We start from the raw sequence: 19,328 nt of genomic DNA on the forward strand, positions 1-19,328 counted from the left end.
AATGATTTTCCTTAAATAAAAATAACAGCTAATAAAAGTTGCGATGTTTAGTAAATAAGTATTCTGAATTGTTCATATTTAATTTGTATTAATCTACAGTGCTTGTTTAGATGTTAATTTAAATTGTAGATCTTGAGAGCTGAAGAAAAAGAAGAATATCAAGATATTAAAGGAATCCATGCAATTTATACTTCTGACCAAAGAAAGACTCTTCAAAAACAGAGCCAAGACTATGGAGAAATGTGGATCACAGCCCAGGCTTTCAATATTTTGATTTGCAGACAGGTTCAGACCCTGATTGACTTTGGAGCATCTCCTCAATTAAAGGTTGGTTTTGGATGGTCATTATTTAATATAACTGGAGAATTTACCTCTGCATTTTTTTCCCTCCCTGCTACAAAATTTATCATGTTCTACTTAAGTAGAATATGGTAAATTTAATGTACAAATTAGGTTTTGGTGGTTATTCCTAACGGTGTTGTTTATATCATGAAATGGTATAAACAACACCATAGGAACAAAAATAAATAATTTATCATCAGCTAACGTCTTTTATTCCCTTATAGGGAGTAGGCGAGGCCTGTATACCCTATCTAGCTCTTTGGAGACTGAATGGGCAGCTCAATCTCCACCGGTAGCCAATCAGAGATAGCTTGCCCATGTCTATCACTAATTATAGCAGCCACTGATGAAGAGGCTGGCAAGCAAGTGCTGCCATCTCTTGGTATCTAACCCTAATGAGATATGTTACTGTCTGAAATAATGTGAGTGCTATGGTCGATTTCTTGAGTTTTCAGGAGGAAAAACCCGCTTGCCTGTGCCAGAGATCAACTAACTCAGGAACCAGCCGAAGAAAGGCTTAGAAAAAGTTCCTCCAGTTGGCGACTAGACTTGAACTTAAGTCTAACTTCGAGCGACCAAGCGCAGAGGATGCAAGCACCACTCCCACTGAGCTACATAGGCCATAAATAATTTATTGAGTTATTATTTTGCTGGATTTCAAAGTTGCATCTTCAGAGCACAAATTACAACTGTCTTAAAACACAGAGTACTCAGATTGTTTCAGAAATAGATTCAAATTGTAACTGGAAAGGAACTTAATGTCCTGTCTGGGGATTACATAAAAACAAAGTTAATTCCAAGAAGTCAGGCTAGATGTGATATCTTAGAATAGCTGTGTCTCTTGGCTTTGGCAAATTAATATAGCTATACATACTAAGGTTATGGGAGTGTTTTTTCATATCTAATGCTAAATGTAAAAATAGTCTCTCAAACCTATAGCAGCTTCTATGCTGTATAGTTGTCTTCTTCCATTTTAATTCAGTAAGGAATAACCAGAGCATGGTCTGCCAGTCCTAATGTGCTCAGAGATGATTGGGAATGTAGTTTTTATGTTCATCAACAATGGATGTTAAGAGATCTGTCAGTCTGTCTGAGATAGGTTAAATTTGCAGACACAAGGAATCTTATGCACTCAAGGATGTGGAAGAGGATGAAGGTTACTAATTGAATGTATGATTTGAAAGTTTCGTGGAGATTTCAAAGAACTTCAGCTATCTTTTCAGCTGGTATATCCTGGATATAGGAGATATTAATAGTTTTATTGGAATCTTGTGTGTCAATTGTGGGGAGGATGGGAACATGCAGTATTTTGTTTGTTTTATAGAGCTAATAGCCATATTCACTCAGAACTCGGTTATCTTCATGTATTGTGAAGATAACTGAATTCTGAGACAAGAGCTTCTGGCTCTGTGTGCGAGTGTTTTTAGGATGCCATACTATTGGGATGGATGGTGGTGTGACTGCATATATAAATACCTTCCAGCATGTGTAATCCTAAAAAGGAGATGCTTATATCAGATTTTTTTATAAAAAGGATTTTTATATCAGTCCCAAACATGAAAGGTCCCAAGTCCCAGTACACTATAGTGCTGTGGGCAGGCAAGTAGTTAGAAAGAAGAAAATAATGTGTTAATGTATTTCTTGAAGACCTGAGGTTTATATTCATTGAGGAAAACAGTATGCAGAAGACAGTTTCAAAGAGAAGGAATGAAAGCAGAGGATGAATAATTGGTTTCGTGAGTTTGGAGTGGAACTGTATATGGTTGTTCACCAGCAGCTGTGTTTGTATATGATTAGAGGAAAGTTGAGAGATGGTAGTGACAAGTTGATTTGAGCAGTGTTCACATAAATACCTATAGAAATGACATAATGCAGCAACAGAGTGTCTTTGAGAAAGTAACTGGAAGTAATTAGTGAGGAAAGGGTTATAAATTAACCAAATTGCTTGCTTCTGAATACAATCAAGCATTTGAGGCAGGTCTTAAGTGCATCATCCCCAAGTGTGGGAACAGTATTATTATTATTATTCAGGCCTCCATGGAGTCAAGAGACTCATTGCAGGAGGTCTTCCCCCCAGGAAACACAAAGTCTATCATACCACTTCCTGAACTCATTGACCGCTCCCACCACTCTATCAGGCAATGCGCTCCACTGCTTAACCACCCTCCATGCAAAGAAACTGCTTCCCACCCTCTTGCCCATAGCTTCCCCTCACAACTTCCAGGGATGGCCCTCCCCAAAATCGATGATCACCAATTAGTCTCTGAGTAGTCCGAGGGTGAAGGCATCACTCACTCCACTCGTGCCATGCCACGACATGAGTGGAGTGAGTGGTGCCTTCACCCTACGTGCCATGTCCTAATGGGTACCATTTGGAGTCATGGAAAAAACTTTTTTTGTATTAGAGGTGCCTGTTCTGATCTCACCCCAGAGTGCTGATTTATCAACTTGCCTTATAAACAACAATTTTACACGGTAACCACATTAACTTCATCATCATCATAAAATTCCTGACATATGGTATATGATATGATAGTGCTACATCAAAAATTTACATCATTACTAACTTCCTACCTACAATTTTCTGCCAAACCAATCTGTTAGCTTTCAAAGCTAAAACATTATCAGATCGTATATTTCTATCTTCTAAGGCACTTTTTACCATATCAATCCACCTATATCTTGGTTTTCCTATGGGTCTTTTTTCCTGCCAACCTGGCATACAACTGTAGCGTTTTGAATAGCTTCTCTCTTGGCACCTTGTCATATGCTTTTTCCAGATCTATAAAACTTAAATACAGATCTTTGTTATATTCCCATGACTTCTCAACTATTTGTCGTAAAGTGAATATCTGATCCTGACAGCCTCTGTTTGGCCTGAATCCAGCTTGTTCCTCATCAAGCTTCTCTTCCACAATCCTCAACCGTTTCTCAAGTATACTGGCATAAATCTTACCAGGAACACTCAGTAGAGTGTTAGAATTACCTCTGTAATTCTCACAATCAGTTTTATTTTCCTTTTTATATATGGGTACTATGAGAGCTCTACTCCAATCATCTGGAAGTCGTCCTTCTGTCCAGACCCTCTGAACTATGCAGTGTAGCCACTGTAAAACTTTTATACCTCCATACTTGAGCATTTCTGGTCTAATATCATCTACTCCAGTTGCCTTTCCACATAAGATTAAATGATGATCACTTCCAACTCTTCAAATCATCTATACTCTAGTGTCCTGCACCAGAGAGAAAACATCCCTATCAACAATAATATAGTCAATGAGACTTTTCTTATTCCTTGCCTCTTCTCTCCATGTGCATTTGTGCACATTTTCATGTTGGAACATGGTGTTAGTAATAACCAGTCCATGTCCTGAGCAGAAATCCAACAAGTATTTGCCATTATTATTAGCTTTGCTCTTTTCTCCAAATTTTCCCAAAATATTTTTTGTATGTCTGAATCATTTCATACTCTGCTATTTAGATCCCCAGCAAGGACCAAATTTTCATTTTTCATTGTGTCAGTTGCTTTCTCTAAATCCTCAAAAAAAATTCCTCCACTTCTACCTTAGGAGAACCCTCTGTGGGACCATAGGCATAAATAAGTCTCGTTGTCCAGTTCCCCGTTATGATATTTGCCCACATCACTCTACTTGAAATTGCCTGCCATTCAAGAAGATTAGCCTCATATTTAGTGTTGAATACTATGGCTACTCCTTCTTTTCCTTGATTTTCATTGCCTGAATATAAGATTTTTTGTATTTATTGCTCAGAAAGATTTCACCAGTTTTTGTCTTTTTTGTTTCAGTCACTCCTATTATGTCGATCTGGTACTTATCTAATTCCTCAGCTAGTTCCATTTCTTTGCCATTCAGGCTTCTTATGTTGATAGTACCGATCTTTAACTCTGGTGATGTTGAGTTGGGGTGTGCTTTCAGATTTGTTCCAGTAGCTGACTTTTCGCTGTTCGCCCTGGTTCCCTGGCGAAAACAACGGGGGGGGGGGTCCTTGTTTAACCAGGCGACGCCCCAGCCGGAATGAAATTCTATCGTGTTGTATCATCATTTAATATTTTGGTTTAAGTCAATAAGAATACAATTTGGTTGGCTAAATCCCAAATTGCCAGCCCAACCTCATTTGTTCAGTATCCAGAGAGATGATACCTGACAGGGTGCACCACGAGAAGGTGAGGATTGGACGTTAGGTCAGAAGCCCTGGTCGGTTACCACATTAACTTTAATGAAATTAAAGTACAGATATGTTGTAAAATAACAGTACATCATTAGTGCATAGAAACAAGCAAATCAAAGAAAAGTTAATACAAAGTACATACAACAGTCAGTGGTTTACCAATTAAAAACTGTTGCCATGTTTTTAATAATACATAATATTATTAAAAACTATTTTTGATGGTTACATTAAATGAGAATCTCCCAAACTTTTGGGAAAGAGACAGTTGTTCCGATTCAGATTTGGCCAATGTAAATGCGCTTTGCAACTTTCTATGTAAAGGCATCCATATTTAAAATTGCTTCTATGGAGAAGAGGAGCTTCATTCTACTGGATATTGTGTTTAGTGTCAATAATATGTTATGAAAGACCAGACTTTTGAGGTTTCATGTATTCAACATAATACTGATGTTTATTAATTATTTTTTCCATAGAACGGCCTGTCTGCCCAAAGTATGTCAGATTACATTCACAAGGTATCTGTTAAATGCAAGTTAATGATAGAGGTGACAGTTTGTCTTTTGTAGATGGCACCAGATGAAAAATTTTGTTGATAAGAAAATATGTGGGAATAAGGTGATACTTCTTCAAAATTCTACTTTTTTTTATGTTGGGCCCATAAGGAGGTTGATTGGTCAACCTATAGTACATTAGTACTGTGTATGGGTGGTGAGTTGGGATAGGAGGAATTTATTTACATTTGATTTCAATGACTTTAAATTGTATTCAATTTAAATTGTATTAAATTGTATTAAATTGGGAAACACAGCAGGTGGGAGATTGTTCCACAGTGCAGCAGTTGCAGAGATGAAGGAAGAGGAAAAGAAATTTGTTCTGTTTTGTTTCTAGGTGTACTGTGAAGGGATATTGTGTGCAGCAGCTGCACATGTTCCAGTGAGCTTAGTACTGAGTGGGGGAATTATTGATGTTATTTCGGATGAGCATTTCCCATGGAAATATTTGTAGAATATACTTATTGCAGAGAACAAACGTCTGTGTGAAAGTGGGGGAGACAGTTGTTAAGGAATGGATCATTGATAAGTCTAATTGCACTTCTCTGTATTGAGTCGAGCATTGGTTCAGAGATACCAGAAATATAAGGAATTGGAACCCTGCATTTTGTTGAAGAGTCCCGAGGTGTTGGAACATAGGAGTCAATTATCTGCTAGATTTGATTAGTGTTGTAACCATTAAATTCCATTAAAGTTTTGATAGTGAGAAGTTTTTGCTGTAAGCTTGAGGGAGAATAGCACACATTATGTGCTCTATTAATTAAAGACTTGATAACACCAATTTTTTGAGAGGTGTGATGAGTAGACTTCTGATGAATGTATCTGCCAGTTAAGGTAGGTTTTTCGATAAACATCGATTGATAAATTACCAGAGGCTGTGCATCTAAGTAGGATGTCCAAGAACAGTAAACTACCAGCATTTTCTTTTTTCCATGGTGAATTGAATGTGGATGAAGGCTATTGATTTGTTGTAGGAAAGTGGTAAGTTCATTTTCAGAATGAGGCCAAACAGCAAAAACATCATTGACATAACAAAACCAATGAGAGGGTTGGGGATGAATAGAAGAGAACAAGGTATCTTCCAGATGGTTCAAAAAATAGTTTGCCAAAGGTAGAGACAGAGGGCTGCCCATGGCATTGCCTTCAACTTGTCTATAGATCTTGTTTTTTCAGCTGAAATATCCTGATTCTATAACAAATTCAGAAATCCTTGCAATATCAGGAGGATAATCATCATGTAGTAAATTAACAGTGTCATATAGCGAAATGTTTACCAAAAGAGGAAAACAATGTCAAAGCTGACTAACAAATCTAACTCTTGTATTTGAATATCCTTGATTTTTCTCAAGAAAACTTGTGGAATTCCTAATGAACAATCTGGATTGTGTAGTATTGACGGTTAATAAACGTGACAGAAATTTAGCAATTTTATAGGTGAGAGTGTCAATACAATTCACAATAGGTCTTACTGGATAACCTTTATGAATTTTTGGGAGGCGATATAAGCGAGGAGTTCTTCCAAAATGAGTGTGCAACTTGTCCAAAGTATTTTGATCCCAACTAACAAGTTCAACAAGCAGCTTATTTAATTGTTTAATTTGTGTTTTTGTATGGTTATAACTAATTTCTTGATAGGTGGAGTTATCCTGTAAAAGGCAGTCTATCTTCCTCTCATAGTCGGCCTTATCCATTACCACTACAGCTTTTCCTTTATCTGCTTTCAAAATAGATATATTGTTCTTTTGTCTTAATGAAAACAGCGTTTCAACACTAGATAAATTACATGGAGGTAATTCGCTTTTAAAGAGTAAAGCAGCAACTTCAAATCATAGTTTATTAGCATCCTCGCTTTAAAATTCCGACAGATTGCATTCAATGTTATGCAAAAAATCAAGATACGGAATGAGTTTAGCACCAAAGCAAAATCAGAAAAGAGATGTCCAGAAATGTTCACAACCCATTTATTAGTAGGTGTATTGTCAGAAGTAATTTTTTGACTTGCAGTACAATGATTCATATTTTTGCATCAGTCTGTGGCAGTGCCTCTCATAAGAACCAACTAAAGATTGTTTAGACACACGTAGAACGATATCCAGTAATTCTTCATCCAGAGTAGCTGAAATCCTTCTTTCAAGATTTAAAATAGACTGAATATTAGATGCTAAATGTTTTATAGTCGCTCAAAGTTGGTTCCATATCAAGGAAAAACTTCCATGAATATAAATTACATGACCTCCAGGTGACTGAATAGTTTTTCTAAATCTAATAAATGTAGGAATAACTTTCATGTGGTGACATTTTTTGAGACAGGCAATCCAAGCATGAAGCTTATCTTGTAAAACCAATAATTTTCCTAACTTGCCTATTTGTTTAGTGAATTCTTCCCCATGAAGGATAATAAGTCTAATCTTTAAAGGTACCTGTGCATTACTATAAACAATAACTTACATGATAACCACAGTAATTAACTTTAATGAAATGAAAGTACAGATATTTTGTACTGAAAATTATAGTACATCATCAGTGTGTAGAAACAAGCAAATCAAAAAAAGGGAATAAATACATACAACAGTTGGTGGTTTACCAATTAAAAAATGTTGCTGTGTGCTAGAAATTAATATTAATAAATAATATTATTAAAAACTATTTTTGATAGTTACATAAATATCTCTCAAACTTTTGGGAGAGAGAGAGAATCGTTCTGATTCAGATTTGGCCAATATAAAAGGGCTTCGCAACTTTCTTTGAAAAGGTATTCATATTTAAAGGTGCTTCTATGGAGAAGATGAGCTTCATTCCACTGGATCCTCTTTTAGTGTCAATACTATGTTGTGCCAGACCAGACTTTTGAGATTTCATATGCTCAATATAATATTGATGTTCATGCATTCTTTATTTGACAGAATGGCCTATCTGCTCAAAGTATGTCAAATTATATTCACAAGGTATCTGGTAAATGCCAGCTAATGATAGAGATGATAGTTTGTTTTTTGTAGTTTTGGCAACAGATGAGAAATTTTGTTGATAGGAAAATATGTGGGAATAAGGTGATACTTCTTCAAAATTCTACTCCTATGTTCAGCACCTCAGGATTCTTCAACAGACCGCAGGGTTCCAATCCGTTATATTTCTGGTATCTCTGAACCGATTGGTAGAATTTTGAAGAAGTATCACCAATTATGCCCTGAATTTGATGGGCAGCCCTCTGGCAGCCCACCTTTGGCAAACTATTTTTTGAACTATCTGGAAGATACCTTGTTCTCATCCATTCATCCACAATCTCCGATTGGTTTCATTATTTGATGATGTTTTTTGCTGTTTGACTCATTCTGAAAATGAACTTACCATTTTCCTACAACAAATCAATAGCCTTCGTCCCCACATTCGATTCACCATGGAAAAAGAAAATGCTGGTAGTTTACTGTTCTTGGACATCCTTCTTACATGCACAGCCTCTGGGAATTTATCAATCAATGTTTATCGAAAAACCTACCTTTAATGGCAGATACATTCATCAGAAGTCTGCTCATCACACCTCTCAAGAAATTGGTATTATCAAATCTAATTAATAGAGCACATAATGCGTGCTCCTCTCCCCCAAGCTTACAACAAGAACTTATCACTGTCAAAACTGTAATGGAATTTAATGGTTGCAATCCTAATCAAATCCAGCAGATAATTGACTCCTATGTTCCAACCCCTCAGGATACTTCAACAGATCACAGAGTTCCAATCCCTTATATTGCTGGCATCTCAGAACCGATTGGAAGAATTTTGAAGTATCATCTCATTCCCATGTATTTTCTGATCAACAAAATTTCTCATCTGTTGCCATCTACTAAAGACAAACTTCCACCTGTATTATTAGCTGGCATTTACCAGCTAATGATTAGAGAGTATGTAATCTGACATACTTTGGGCAGCAGACAGGCCATTCTGTGGAAAAAGGAATTAATGAACATCAGTGTTATATTGAATACAGGAGGAACTGGAGAGATCTAGACATGGCTAGAGTGCTATGTGTTAAGGCGGTACTGATCAATCTACGAGGATGGTCTGGAAAGTTCTTGACCATAGATAGCAACACTATCAGCAAGATTTTTTTTTTTTTTCTTAGTTGGTACAAGAATTACCAGAGGAGTTTAGAAGATCAATTTTTATCCCCATTCCAAAAAAGATGGGAGTTTTAGACTGTAACAATTTTAGAATGATAAGTTTTATAACTCACACAGAAAAAATTCTGGCACAAATAATTTTGGAGAGAATTAAGAGTAAAATAGAAAAAGAAATGAATGAGGAACAGTTTGGATTCTGAACCAACAGAGGAACTAGAGAGGCTGTAACTTGTCTAAGAATTATTGGGGAGAAAACACTAAACCATGGTGGAAAGTTGTTTTTGGGATTTCTAGATTTTGAAAAGGCATTTGATACAGTGAAACATAAAAGGCTTTTTGACATTCTAGAAAATATTGATATTGACTGTTATGACTTGGAAATTTTAAAGAGATTATATTGGTCACAAACAGCATCAGTCTATGTAAATGGAGAGGAAACAGGAGAATTCCTGGTGGAGAGAGGAGTTAGACAAGGATGCAAATTATCGTCATTATTGTTTAACCTTTATAGTGAACAGATGCTTAGAGAGGCACTTGAGAGTGTAGAAGAAGGAATAAAAATAAATGGAACAATCATTAATAACTTAAGATATGCTGATGATGTACTGGTGATGGCAGAAAGTGAAAATGGATTACAACAAATTGTTCAAAGAATTGAAAACTTTTATGAAGAGTATGGACTAAGGTTAACACAAAGAAAACCATCATCAAATTCCTGCCATGTACCCTCAGTGGGTGCACAGGATACAATAGTACTACATGAAAAATTTACATCATTACTAACTTCCTATCTACAATTTTCCTCCAAATCAGTCTGTTAGTTGTCAAGACTCTAACATTATCAGATCTTATATTTCTATCATCCAGGGAACTTTGTACCATAAAAATCCACCTATATCTTGGTCTTCCTCTGGATCGTTTTCCTGCCAACCTGGCAGAGAACACTTGTTTTGCTAATCTTTCCTCGCCCATTCTGTTTAAGTGATCATAACATCTGTAATTAGCTCTGTTAATGCATTCCTGGATGCTGACAATGTCAAGTTCTTTCCTGATATCCTCGTTTTTAATATGATATTGCCATTGATGCCATCTGTTCACACTTCTAATCTTTCTCAGGACTCTCATATCTGTGGTCTCTAGTCTTTGATCAAGTGTTTTACTTCTGACTTCTTAATTTATGGATCTGACTCTCAGATACATTAGTTAAAATTTGAACACTGTCTTGTATACAGCTAATTTATTGTTCTGACTAATATCTCTCTTATTTCATATGAATTTATTCTATTGACTTCCTACCAAACCAGCTTTGTTGATTCTGTTGTCCATTTCCATATTTAATTTACCATCTTCACTAAAAATCGTGCCTAAGTAGCTTAAATGTTTTACTTGTTCCACACGTTCTCCATTCACAACGCAGTTGATATTTTCAACTATTCTGCATATTTTCATTGTCTATGTCTTTTTATTGCTGACCTTCTTACCATATCTATTACAACAGTTATTCAATTTAGTCAGGGAATCTTGCAGACTTTTAGCGGATTTATTTAGAAGTATAACATCGTCCGCATAAAGCAAAGAGCTGACATTAACATCTCCAATTTTGATATCATGTTTAATACCACTTTCCTTCATAATTTGATCCATATAGATAATGAATAAAAGTGGGGATAATGTAAATCCTTGTCTCACACCAGATTTAACATTCTTCCTGTACTTCCTTCAATTCTAACTGCTGACTTACAACTCAAATAAGAACTAAGTACTGCTTGATATAATGCCCCATTGACACCATATAACTGACAAAACTTAAATACAGATCTTTGTTATATTAAATTAAGGGGATAAAAATCCCTTATTGTTTTTCAGCCAGTATGTGAAACTCTAAGATCGAAAACTACGATCTAAGCTTTTCATGCCGACGAACTATCGGCGAATCCAAGTGTAAGTGACCACTTGGTAGTACCACACCAAGGCAACTCGATGAGAAAGGTGGAGCAAGCTCCCTCACTATTCTTGATATTTTCTCATAATGTAAAAACACACAGCTCCAATGAGATGTAATACTGCTTTACATTATGAGGAGAGGTCACTACCCAGACCGGTTTCAACCTTTTTTGAGGTCTCATCAGTGAGTAGCTAGAACTAAATGATATCAAAGTTTAAGTGAAAAGAACTTGCATACCTTCGCTATACGAATGCCAGAAAGGTGTGCAACTATATTATATTATAACATATTATAACTAAGATGAAAAGCCAAACGGCTATTTTTTTCTGGCAAAGTTGATAAATTAAGGGGATAAAAATCCCTTATTGTTTTTCAGCTAGTATGTGAAACTCTAAGATCGAAAACTACGATCTAAGCGCTTCATGCCGACAAACTATCAGCGAATCCAAGCGTAAGTGGCTGAAAAACAATAAGGGATTTTTATCCCCTTAATTTATCAACTTTGCCAGAAAAAAAATAGCCATTTGGCTTTTCATCTTAGATCTTTGTTATATTCCCATGATTTCTCAAGTATTTCTCAAGTACGAATGCCAGAAAGGTGTGCCACTATATTATATTATAACATATTATTACTAAGATGAAAAGCCAAATGGCTATTTTTTTTTCTGGCGAAGTTGATAAATTAAGGGGATAAAAATCCCTTATTGTTTTTCAGCGAGTATGCGAAACTCTAAGATCGAAAACTACAATCTAAGCGTTTCATGCCGATGAACTATCAGCGAATCCAAGCATACTGGCTGAAAAACTGAAAAACAATAAGGGATTTTTATCCCGTTAATTTATCAACTTCGCCAGAAAAAAAATAGCCGTTTGACTTTTCATCTTAGATCTTTGTTATATTCTCATGATTTCTGAAGTATTTGTCGCAAAATGAAGATCTGATACTGACAGTCTCTATTTGGCCTGAATCCAGCTTGTTCCTCATCAAGCTTCTTCTACAATCCTTCTCAACCGTTTCTCAAGTATACTGACATAAATGACAGATCAAAAATGCACTCACATGAAAATCTCTGAACAGTGCTTGGAGTGTTTTAACAAGAAATAAACTGATTTTGTGCATCAATTTATTACTATGGATGAGACTTGGATTCACCATTACACCCCGAAATCCAAACAGCAGTCAAAACAGTGGACAGAAGCCAGTTGTTCAGTGCTAAAGAAGACAAAGTCGGTTCCATCAGCAGGAAATGTCATGGCATCGGTGTTTTAGAATGCTAAAGGCATTTTGTTTATTTATTATCTTGAAAGGGGTAAAACAATAACGGGGGAATATATTATTCCGATCTTTTAACCAGACTAGACGAAAAATTTGTGAGAAAAGACCCGGTTTGCAGAAGAAAAAAAATCATCTTTCATCAGGACAATGCACCTGCCCACAAAGGTGATTTGGCAATGGGAAAATTAAGGGATCTGCACTATGAGTTGTTGGAACATCCACCCAATTCCCCAGATTTGGCTCCCTCTGACTTCTATCTCTTCCCAAAACTAAAACTCTTCCTCGCTAGTCAGCGTTTTTCTTTGAATCAAGAGGTGATTGCAGCTGTAGAGGGGTATTTTGCAGCTCTTACTGAGAACCACTACAGGGATGGGATAATGGCACTGGGGCATCATTGGAATAAACATATTAGTCTTAAGGGAGATTACTGTTGAAAAATAAAAATAATTTTGAAATTATAAATTCATTTTTTCATTGTTAGGCTGAGAACTTTTCAGACCACCCTCGTATATGCTGAGATTATTTTGATTAACCTCCATATTCAAAATCTTTTCTTTCATGTGTACCATTTTAATGATTTTCATATTTTTAATTTATTTAATATTTAATTGAACATATTTAATGTAAAAATAATTGCCTTTTGTCTGTTAGCTCTTTTGTTAGTATGAGAGATGACCTGGAATAGATTAGACTCAATTTATCTACAGTGAAGATTAGTTATGAGATTAGTAGGGTTATGTTCTTCAAGACAAGTCCTACAACTAAGAAAAATTATATAATAATTTTTTATATATTGTCAAATTGTCGTAGGGGTGCTTAAGGGTCAAAGCTGCATAACTGAGAGGAGACCTCCACATAGCCTTTAAAGGAATGCGGAGAACCGACCAGGGCTTCTGACCTAATGTCCAATCCTCACCTTCTCGTGGTGCACCCTGTTGGGTATCTACTTTGATACTGAACGAACGAGGATGGGCTGGCAATTTGGGATTTAGCCGACCAAATTGTATTCTTATTGGTTAAACCAAAATAAAAAATGATGGTACAACATGACAAAATTTCATGCCGGCTGGGGCGTCGCCCGGTTAAACAAGGCCCCCGTTGTTTTCGCCAGGGAACCAGGGCGAACAGCGAAAAGTCAGCTACTGGAACAAATCTGAAAACAAACCCCAACTCAACATCACCAGAGTTAAAGATCGGTACTATCAACGTAAGAAGCCTGAATGGCAAAGAAATGGAGCTAGCTGAGGAATTAGATAAGTACCAGATCGACATAATAGGGGTGACTGAAACAAAAAAGACCAAAACTGGTGAGATCTTTCTGAGCAATAAATACAAAATGTTATATTCAGGCAATAACAATCAAGGAAAAGAAGGAGTAGCCATAGTATTCAACACAAAATACGAGACTAATCTTCTTGAATGGCAGTCAGTCTCAAGTAGAGTAATGTGGGCAAATATGAGAATGGGGAACAGGACAATGAGACTTATTTGTGCCTATGGTCCCACAGAAGGTTCTACTAAGGTAGAAGTGGAGGAATTTTTTGAGGCTTTAGAAAAAGCAACTGACACAATGAAAAAGGAAAAGTTGGTCCTTGTTGGGGATCTAAATAGCAGAGTAGGAAATGATTGTGAGACATACAAAAATATTTTGGGAAAATTTGGAGAAAAGAGCAAAGCTAATAATAATGGCAAATATCTGTTGGATTTCTGCTCAGGACATGGACTGGTTATTGCTAACACCATGTTCCAACATAAAAATGTGCACAAATTCACATGGAGAGAAGAGGCTAGGAATAAGAAAAGTCTCATTGACTATGTTATTGTTGATAGTGATGTTTTCTCCCTGGTGCAGGACACCAGAGTGTACAGAGGATTTGAAATTGGAAGTGATCACTATTTAGTCTTGAGCAGGATAAAATTGAATTTCATATTGAAAAGAATAACATGTAAGAAAGTTTTAAAGCGAATAAAAGTTGAGCAGCTCTCGGATGTAAACTGTAGACTAAAATACAGAAATATTATTGAAAAGAAAATGAAAGAGTTTGAGAACAGGAATCAAACCTTGGAGATTCAGTGGCAAACTCTGAAGGAAACATTGATTGATTCTGCCAGAGAGGCATGTGGTGAGGTTGTGTGCAAAGATAAAAAAATCAGAACTCCCTGGTGGACACAGGAAGTTAAAGAGGCAGTGAAGGAAAAGAAGAAAGCATATCAAAAGTTCCTGGCAAATAAGTCAGCTTTTACTCTTACAGAATACAGAGACAAATGTAAGAAAGCTAAACAGTGTGTAAAACTAGCTAAACAAAAGTCATGGGAGGACTTTGGCAAGAATATAGAAAATAAATATCAAGAAGGTGGCAAAATATTCTGGAGGTTGTTGAAGAAGCTTAGGAATGGAGGAAAGAGTGCTGTAAAAGGAATTAGAGATGATAAAGGTGAAATGAAAACAGGAGAAAAAGATATCCTTGAAGTATGGAGTAATTACTTTGAAAAACTGCTAAATGAAACAAGCAGTGATGACAGCACAGTGATAAACAACACTGACCAGGCATGCAGTCAGGAATACATATCCATACTTGAAGTAGAAAAAGCCATCAAAGGCTTGAAATGTGGAAAGGCAGCAGGAGTAGATGATATTCGACCAGAAATGCTGAAGTATGGTGGTATAAGAGTCTTACAGTGGCTGCACTGCATAGTTCAGAAAGCCTGGACAGAGGGACGAATTCCCGATGATTGGACTAGAGCTCTCATAGTACCCATATATAAAAAGGGAAATAAAACTGAATGTGAGAATTACAGAGGTATTTCCCTACTGAGTGTTCCTGGCAAGATCTATGCAAGTATACTTGAGAAACGGTTGAGAAGAATTGTGGAAGAAAAGCTTGGTGAAGAACAAGCTGGATTCAGGCCAAATAGAGGCTGTCAGGATCAGATCTTCACTTTACGACAAATAGTTGAGAAAGCATGGGAATATAACAAAGATCTGTATTTAAGTTTTGTCGATTTTGAAAAGGCATATGACAAGGTGCCAAGAGAGAAGCTATTCAATACGCTGCAGTTATATGGTGTCAATGGGGCATTATATCAAGCAATACTTAGTCTTTATTTGAGTTGTGAGTCAGCAGTTAGAATTGAAGGAAGTACAGGAAGATGGTTTAATGTTAAATCTGGTGTGAGACAAGGATGTACATTATCCCCTCTGTTATTCATTATCTATATGGATCACATTATGAAGGAATGTGGTATTAAACCTGATATCAAAATTGGAGATGTTAATGTCAGCTCTTTGCTTTATGCGGATGATGTTATACTTCTAAATAAATCTGCTACAAGTCTGCAAGATTCTCTGACTAAATTGAATAGCTGTTGTAATAGATATGGTATGAAGGTCAGCAATAAAAAGACAAAGACAATGAAAATAGGCAGAATCATTGAAAATGTCAACTGTGTTGTGAATGGAGAACCTGTGGAACAAGTAAAACATTTCAGCTACTCAGGCACAATTTTTACTGAAGATGGTAAACTAAATATAGAAATAGACAACAGAATCAGCAAAGCTGGTATGGTGGGAAGTCAATTGAATAAATTCATATGGAATAAGAAAGAAATTAGTCGGAACACTAAATTAGCTGTATACAAGACTGTGTTCAAACCAATTTTAACTTATGGATCTGAGAGCTGGGTCAGAAGTAAAACACTTGACCAAAGACTAGAGACCGCAGATATGAGAGTCCTGAGAAAGATTAGAGGCGTGAACAGATAGCATCAATGGCAATATCATATTAAAAATGAGGATATTAGGAAAGAACTTGACATTGTCAGCATCCAGGAATGCGTTAGCAGAGCTAATCTGAGATGGTATGGTCACTTAAATAGAATGGGAGAGGAAAGATTAGCAAAACAAGTGTTCTCTGCCAGGTTGGCAGGAAAACGACTCAGAGGAAGACCAAGATATAGGTGGATTGATACGGTACAAAGTGCCTTAGACGATAGAAATATAAGATCTGATAATGTTGGAGTCTTGACAAGTAACAGACTGATTTGGAGGAAAATTGTAGATAGGAAGTTAGTAATGATGTAATTTTTTCATGTAGTACTGTCATATCCTGTACACCCCTTGAGGGTACATGGCAGGAATTTGATGATGATGTCAAATTGTCAAATATTTCAGCATTATCAAGTCGTCCGAAATAATAATTTTGAGCTTAATCTGAAAAATAAATATTTGGTAGGAAATAAAGGTGGCATTCTTGTATCACTCCCAAATAATCAGTCATAGTGTTTACAGCTAAAAGCAGTCACCTTTATGATTACTTTTACTGAGAATATTAATTATTTTGAAGATTATAAAATTCCTGTGTGGTGTGCTTTTGGTGATAATGGATTTAAACAGGAAAACTGATAAAATAGTCTAAGGATCCAGAAGGTATCTCATTTAGTGAAATGCTATGAGCAGTATTGTAAATTGAAATTTAAAAAAAAAATCATGAGAGGAGAAAAAGAATGTCTAGAAACAAAGAATAAAAAATAGAAAATAAAATTCTACTCCGGTAGAAATCAGTCAGTGCTGATGAAATCCTTACTAATAGAATGAAAACTTATTTATTTGCAAAATGCAAAGGAAAACATTTGGTAAGGGTAATTGAAAAGGTCAGATATGACATTTGCAAGATGCAAGAAATAATGATTTAATATAGCATCAACGTGTTTTATATACATATTTGTGTACATTTTAATATGCCTATTTATTAATTAAATGAATTGAATTTACAGTATTAATTAAGGTAGACTTCGCTTATTTTTTTTCTTTCAGCCAGTTGTACTTCAGCTATGGTCATCCTATCTTCAGAAATGTGAAATTGCATTTATGGAAAACAAAGCTAAAAATGGTTGGACACCTCGCTTAGGAGTAGTTCCTAGACTTAGGTAATGTTTTTTTTTTTTTTTTTTTAAATGGCATATCATATTTTTTGTATGTGTAACATTATTTATAACATTACATAGAAATAGATTTGTTTAATAATTACTTTTATTATTATTATTATTTATAGAGATTTGAAAGTTGTCCTTGGAAACAAGGAACTGGATGTAGAAGGAACAGTCAGCAAATCTAAAAAAGGCAGATCATTTGTATGTGGTGATAGCAGAACAGTTTTAAATGTTTGCAACTCTCAAAAAAGGAAAAGAGGAAACCTAGTATGCTTTTCAAAAAAGAATGTTATTTTAGATATCAGTTATGTTATTTACATTTTGTATTTAAATGTAAAAAATTTACATTATTTACAATTAGTTACATAATTTTAGTTATGATATGTATTACATTATCAGTGCTGGTTTGTGCATATTTTTGTATGATTTTAATGGTTTTCTTTTCTGTTCCTACTATTATATATGCTATCCAAGCTCATTCCTGCATCATATTGTTTAAGAAAATTAACAATGTAGACTAGATAGTAACTAAAAATATTTAATTATTACTTCCTATATTTTGCTGAAGTTAAATCTTCATCTTTAGGAATTAATACACTGGTATTAAACACATGCATGCAGGCACACTTCAAAGTGACAAAGATGAAATAGGAGAGATACAGAAGAGATCTAAAGTCCTATAATTATGCTGCCTATTGGCTTTGGTTGGATGTTCTTGACTGTTGGGCTGACTCTCTGCCAGTGAGGGCTTCCCATATGAGAGGCAGTTTGATACAATCATATTTAGGTTAGGATAGTTGGTAAAAGTTACAGCAGATTCGAGGAAAAGCCTCTTGAATTTAAATTTGCTTTGGTGGCGTAAGTTAGCTTTTTTTCCAATGGATCCTGTGCTGGTTATCCAGAGCAAGGTCTGCTAATCCTGAGCAGCCATGGTGGTTGAAACGGATGTAATCCTGGTGCTCTGATATACGGATGTTGGCTGTCCTACATGTTTTTCCATAATATGAATGGTTGCAGCTGAGGGTACCTGGTACACTCCAGGTAAATCCAGAGGTTGTAGCTGGTATTTGGGGGAACAGATAAGAGTTGCTAGCTATTTGTGTGGTTTATAATTGGTCACAAGATTGTGCTTTTTTAAGATCTTGACCTTTTCTGAGATTCCACGAATATAGGGAATAAAGATAGATTTGCTGTAATCTATGTTTGAAAGAGGCTGGGGGGGGGTTGCAGATACGTGGTGTTAAAAATCTTTTTATTTGGTGGGAAGTGCGCCATTGGCCAGAGAGGTATTTTTTATGTGGGTGAGTTCTGTTGAGTGTAATTTTATGAGCTAATTAATTTTGCCTGGTGGACTAAGGTTTTTATAGTTCCAGATTGTTGGGAGGTAGGGGGTGATGCAATTGTTGATGGATGTATTTACCTCTGTGTGTATGTGTGTGGTTTGTTGGGTTTTCTGTAGACTGTGAAGGTCAGAGATCCATTTGGTTGTCTTGTAACTAGGATGTCTAGGAAGGGCAGACTGTTGGTACTTTTTGTTTCTGTTGTGAACTGGATCCGTGGGTGTTTAAATTCTTTTTATTTGGTGGTAGGTGTAGTCATTGGCCAAAAAAGGTGTTTTTTTATGTGGGTGAGTTCTGTGTTTCATTTTCCTGAATTCCCCTAATCCTGAAAGCAGACAGGTATCATTTTAAAATACAGATTATATTAAAAAATTACCACCCTTCTTAAAGATCAATCCACCTACTGCTTACTAAATTATGACCCTATCTATACACAGATTACAACCATCCATAGGCTTAAAAAATGTTACTTCCTAGCAGATGTGACCAACAAACTAAAAACCCTACAATTCCAGACCCCCTCCCCACATTTATGGACTTTCAAAAATCCATAAAGAGGAAGTATCTCAGTCCAATTGTATATGGCAGTGTTTCTCAAACTTCAGATATCCACATACCCCTTCTTAAATTTTCATTATTACC

General features: G+C 35.9%; 1 protein-coding gene across 3 annotated transcripts in view; it reads left to right on the top strand.

Annotated features, from left to right (window-relative positions):
• The window catches only part of LOC150092337 (TATA box-binding protein-associated factor RNA polymerase I subunit B-like), a 161,448-nt gene that overhangs the window by 14,763 nt on the left and 127,357 nt on the right, over positions 1–19,328 (top strand). For all 3 annotated transcript variants that reach the window (XM_090414965.1, XM_090414967.1, XM_090414966.1), the window contains exons 3-5: positions 130–327; positions 17,231–17,343; positions 17,469–17,613. In XM_090414965.1, the coding sequence (XP_090271091.1) occupies positions 130–327; positions 17,231–17,343; positions 17,469–17,613 (456 nt within the window). The remainder of the gene's footprint in view (positions 1–129; positions 328–17,230; positions 17,344–17,468; positions 17,614–19,328) is intronic.

This window comes from Typopeltis vanoorti, chromosome 26 (assembly GCF_054136105.1).
Source record: "Typopeltis vanoorti isolate ZY-2024b chromosome 26, IOZ_Tvanoo_1.0, whole genome shotgun sequence".
NCBI lineage: Eukaryota > Metazoa > Arthropoda > Arachnida > Uropygi > Thelyphonidae > Typopeltis > Typopeltis vanoorti.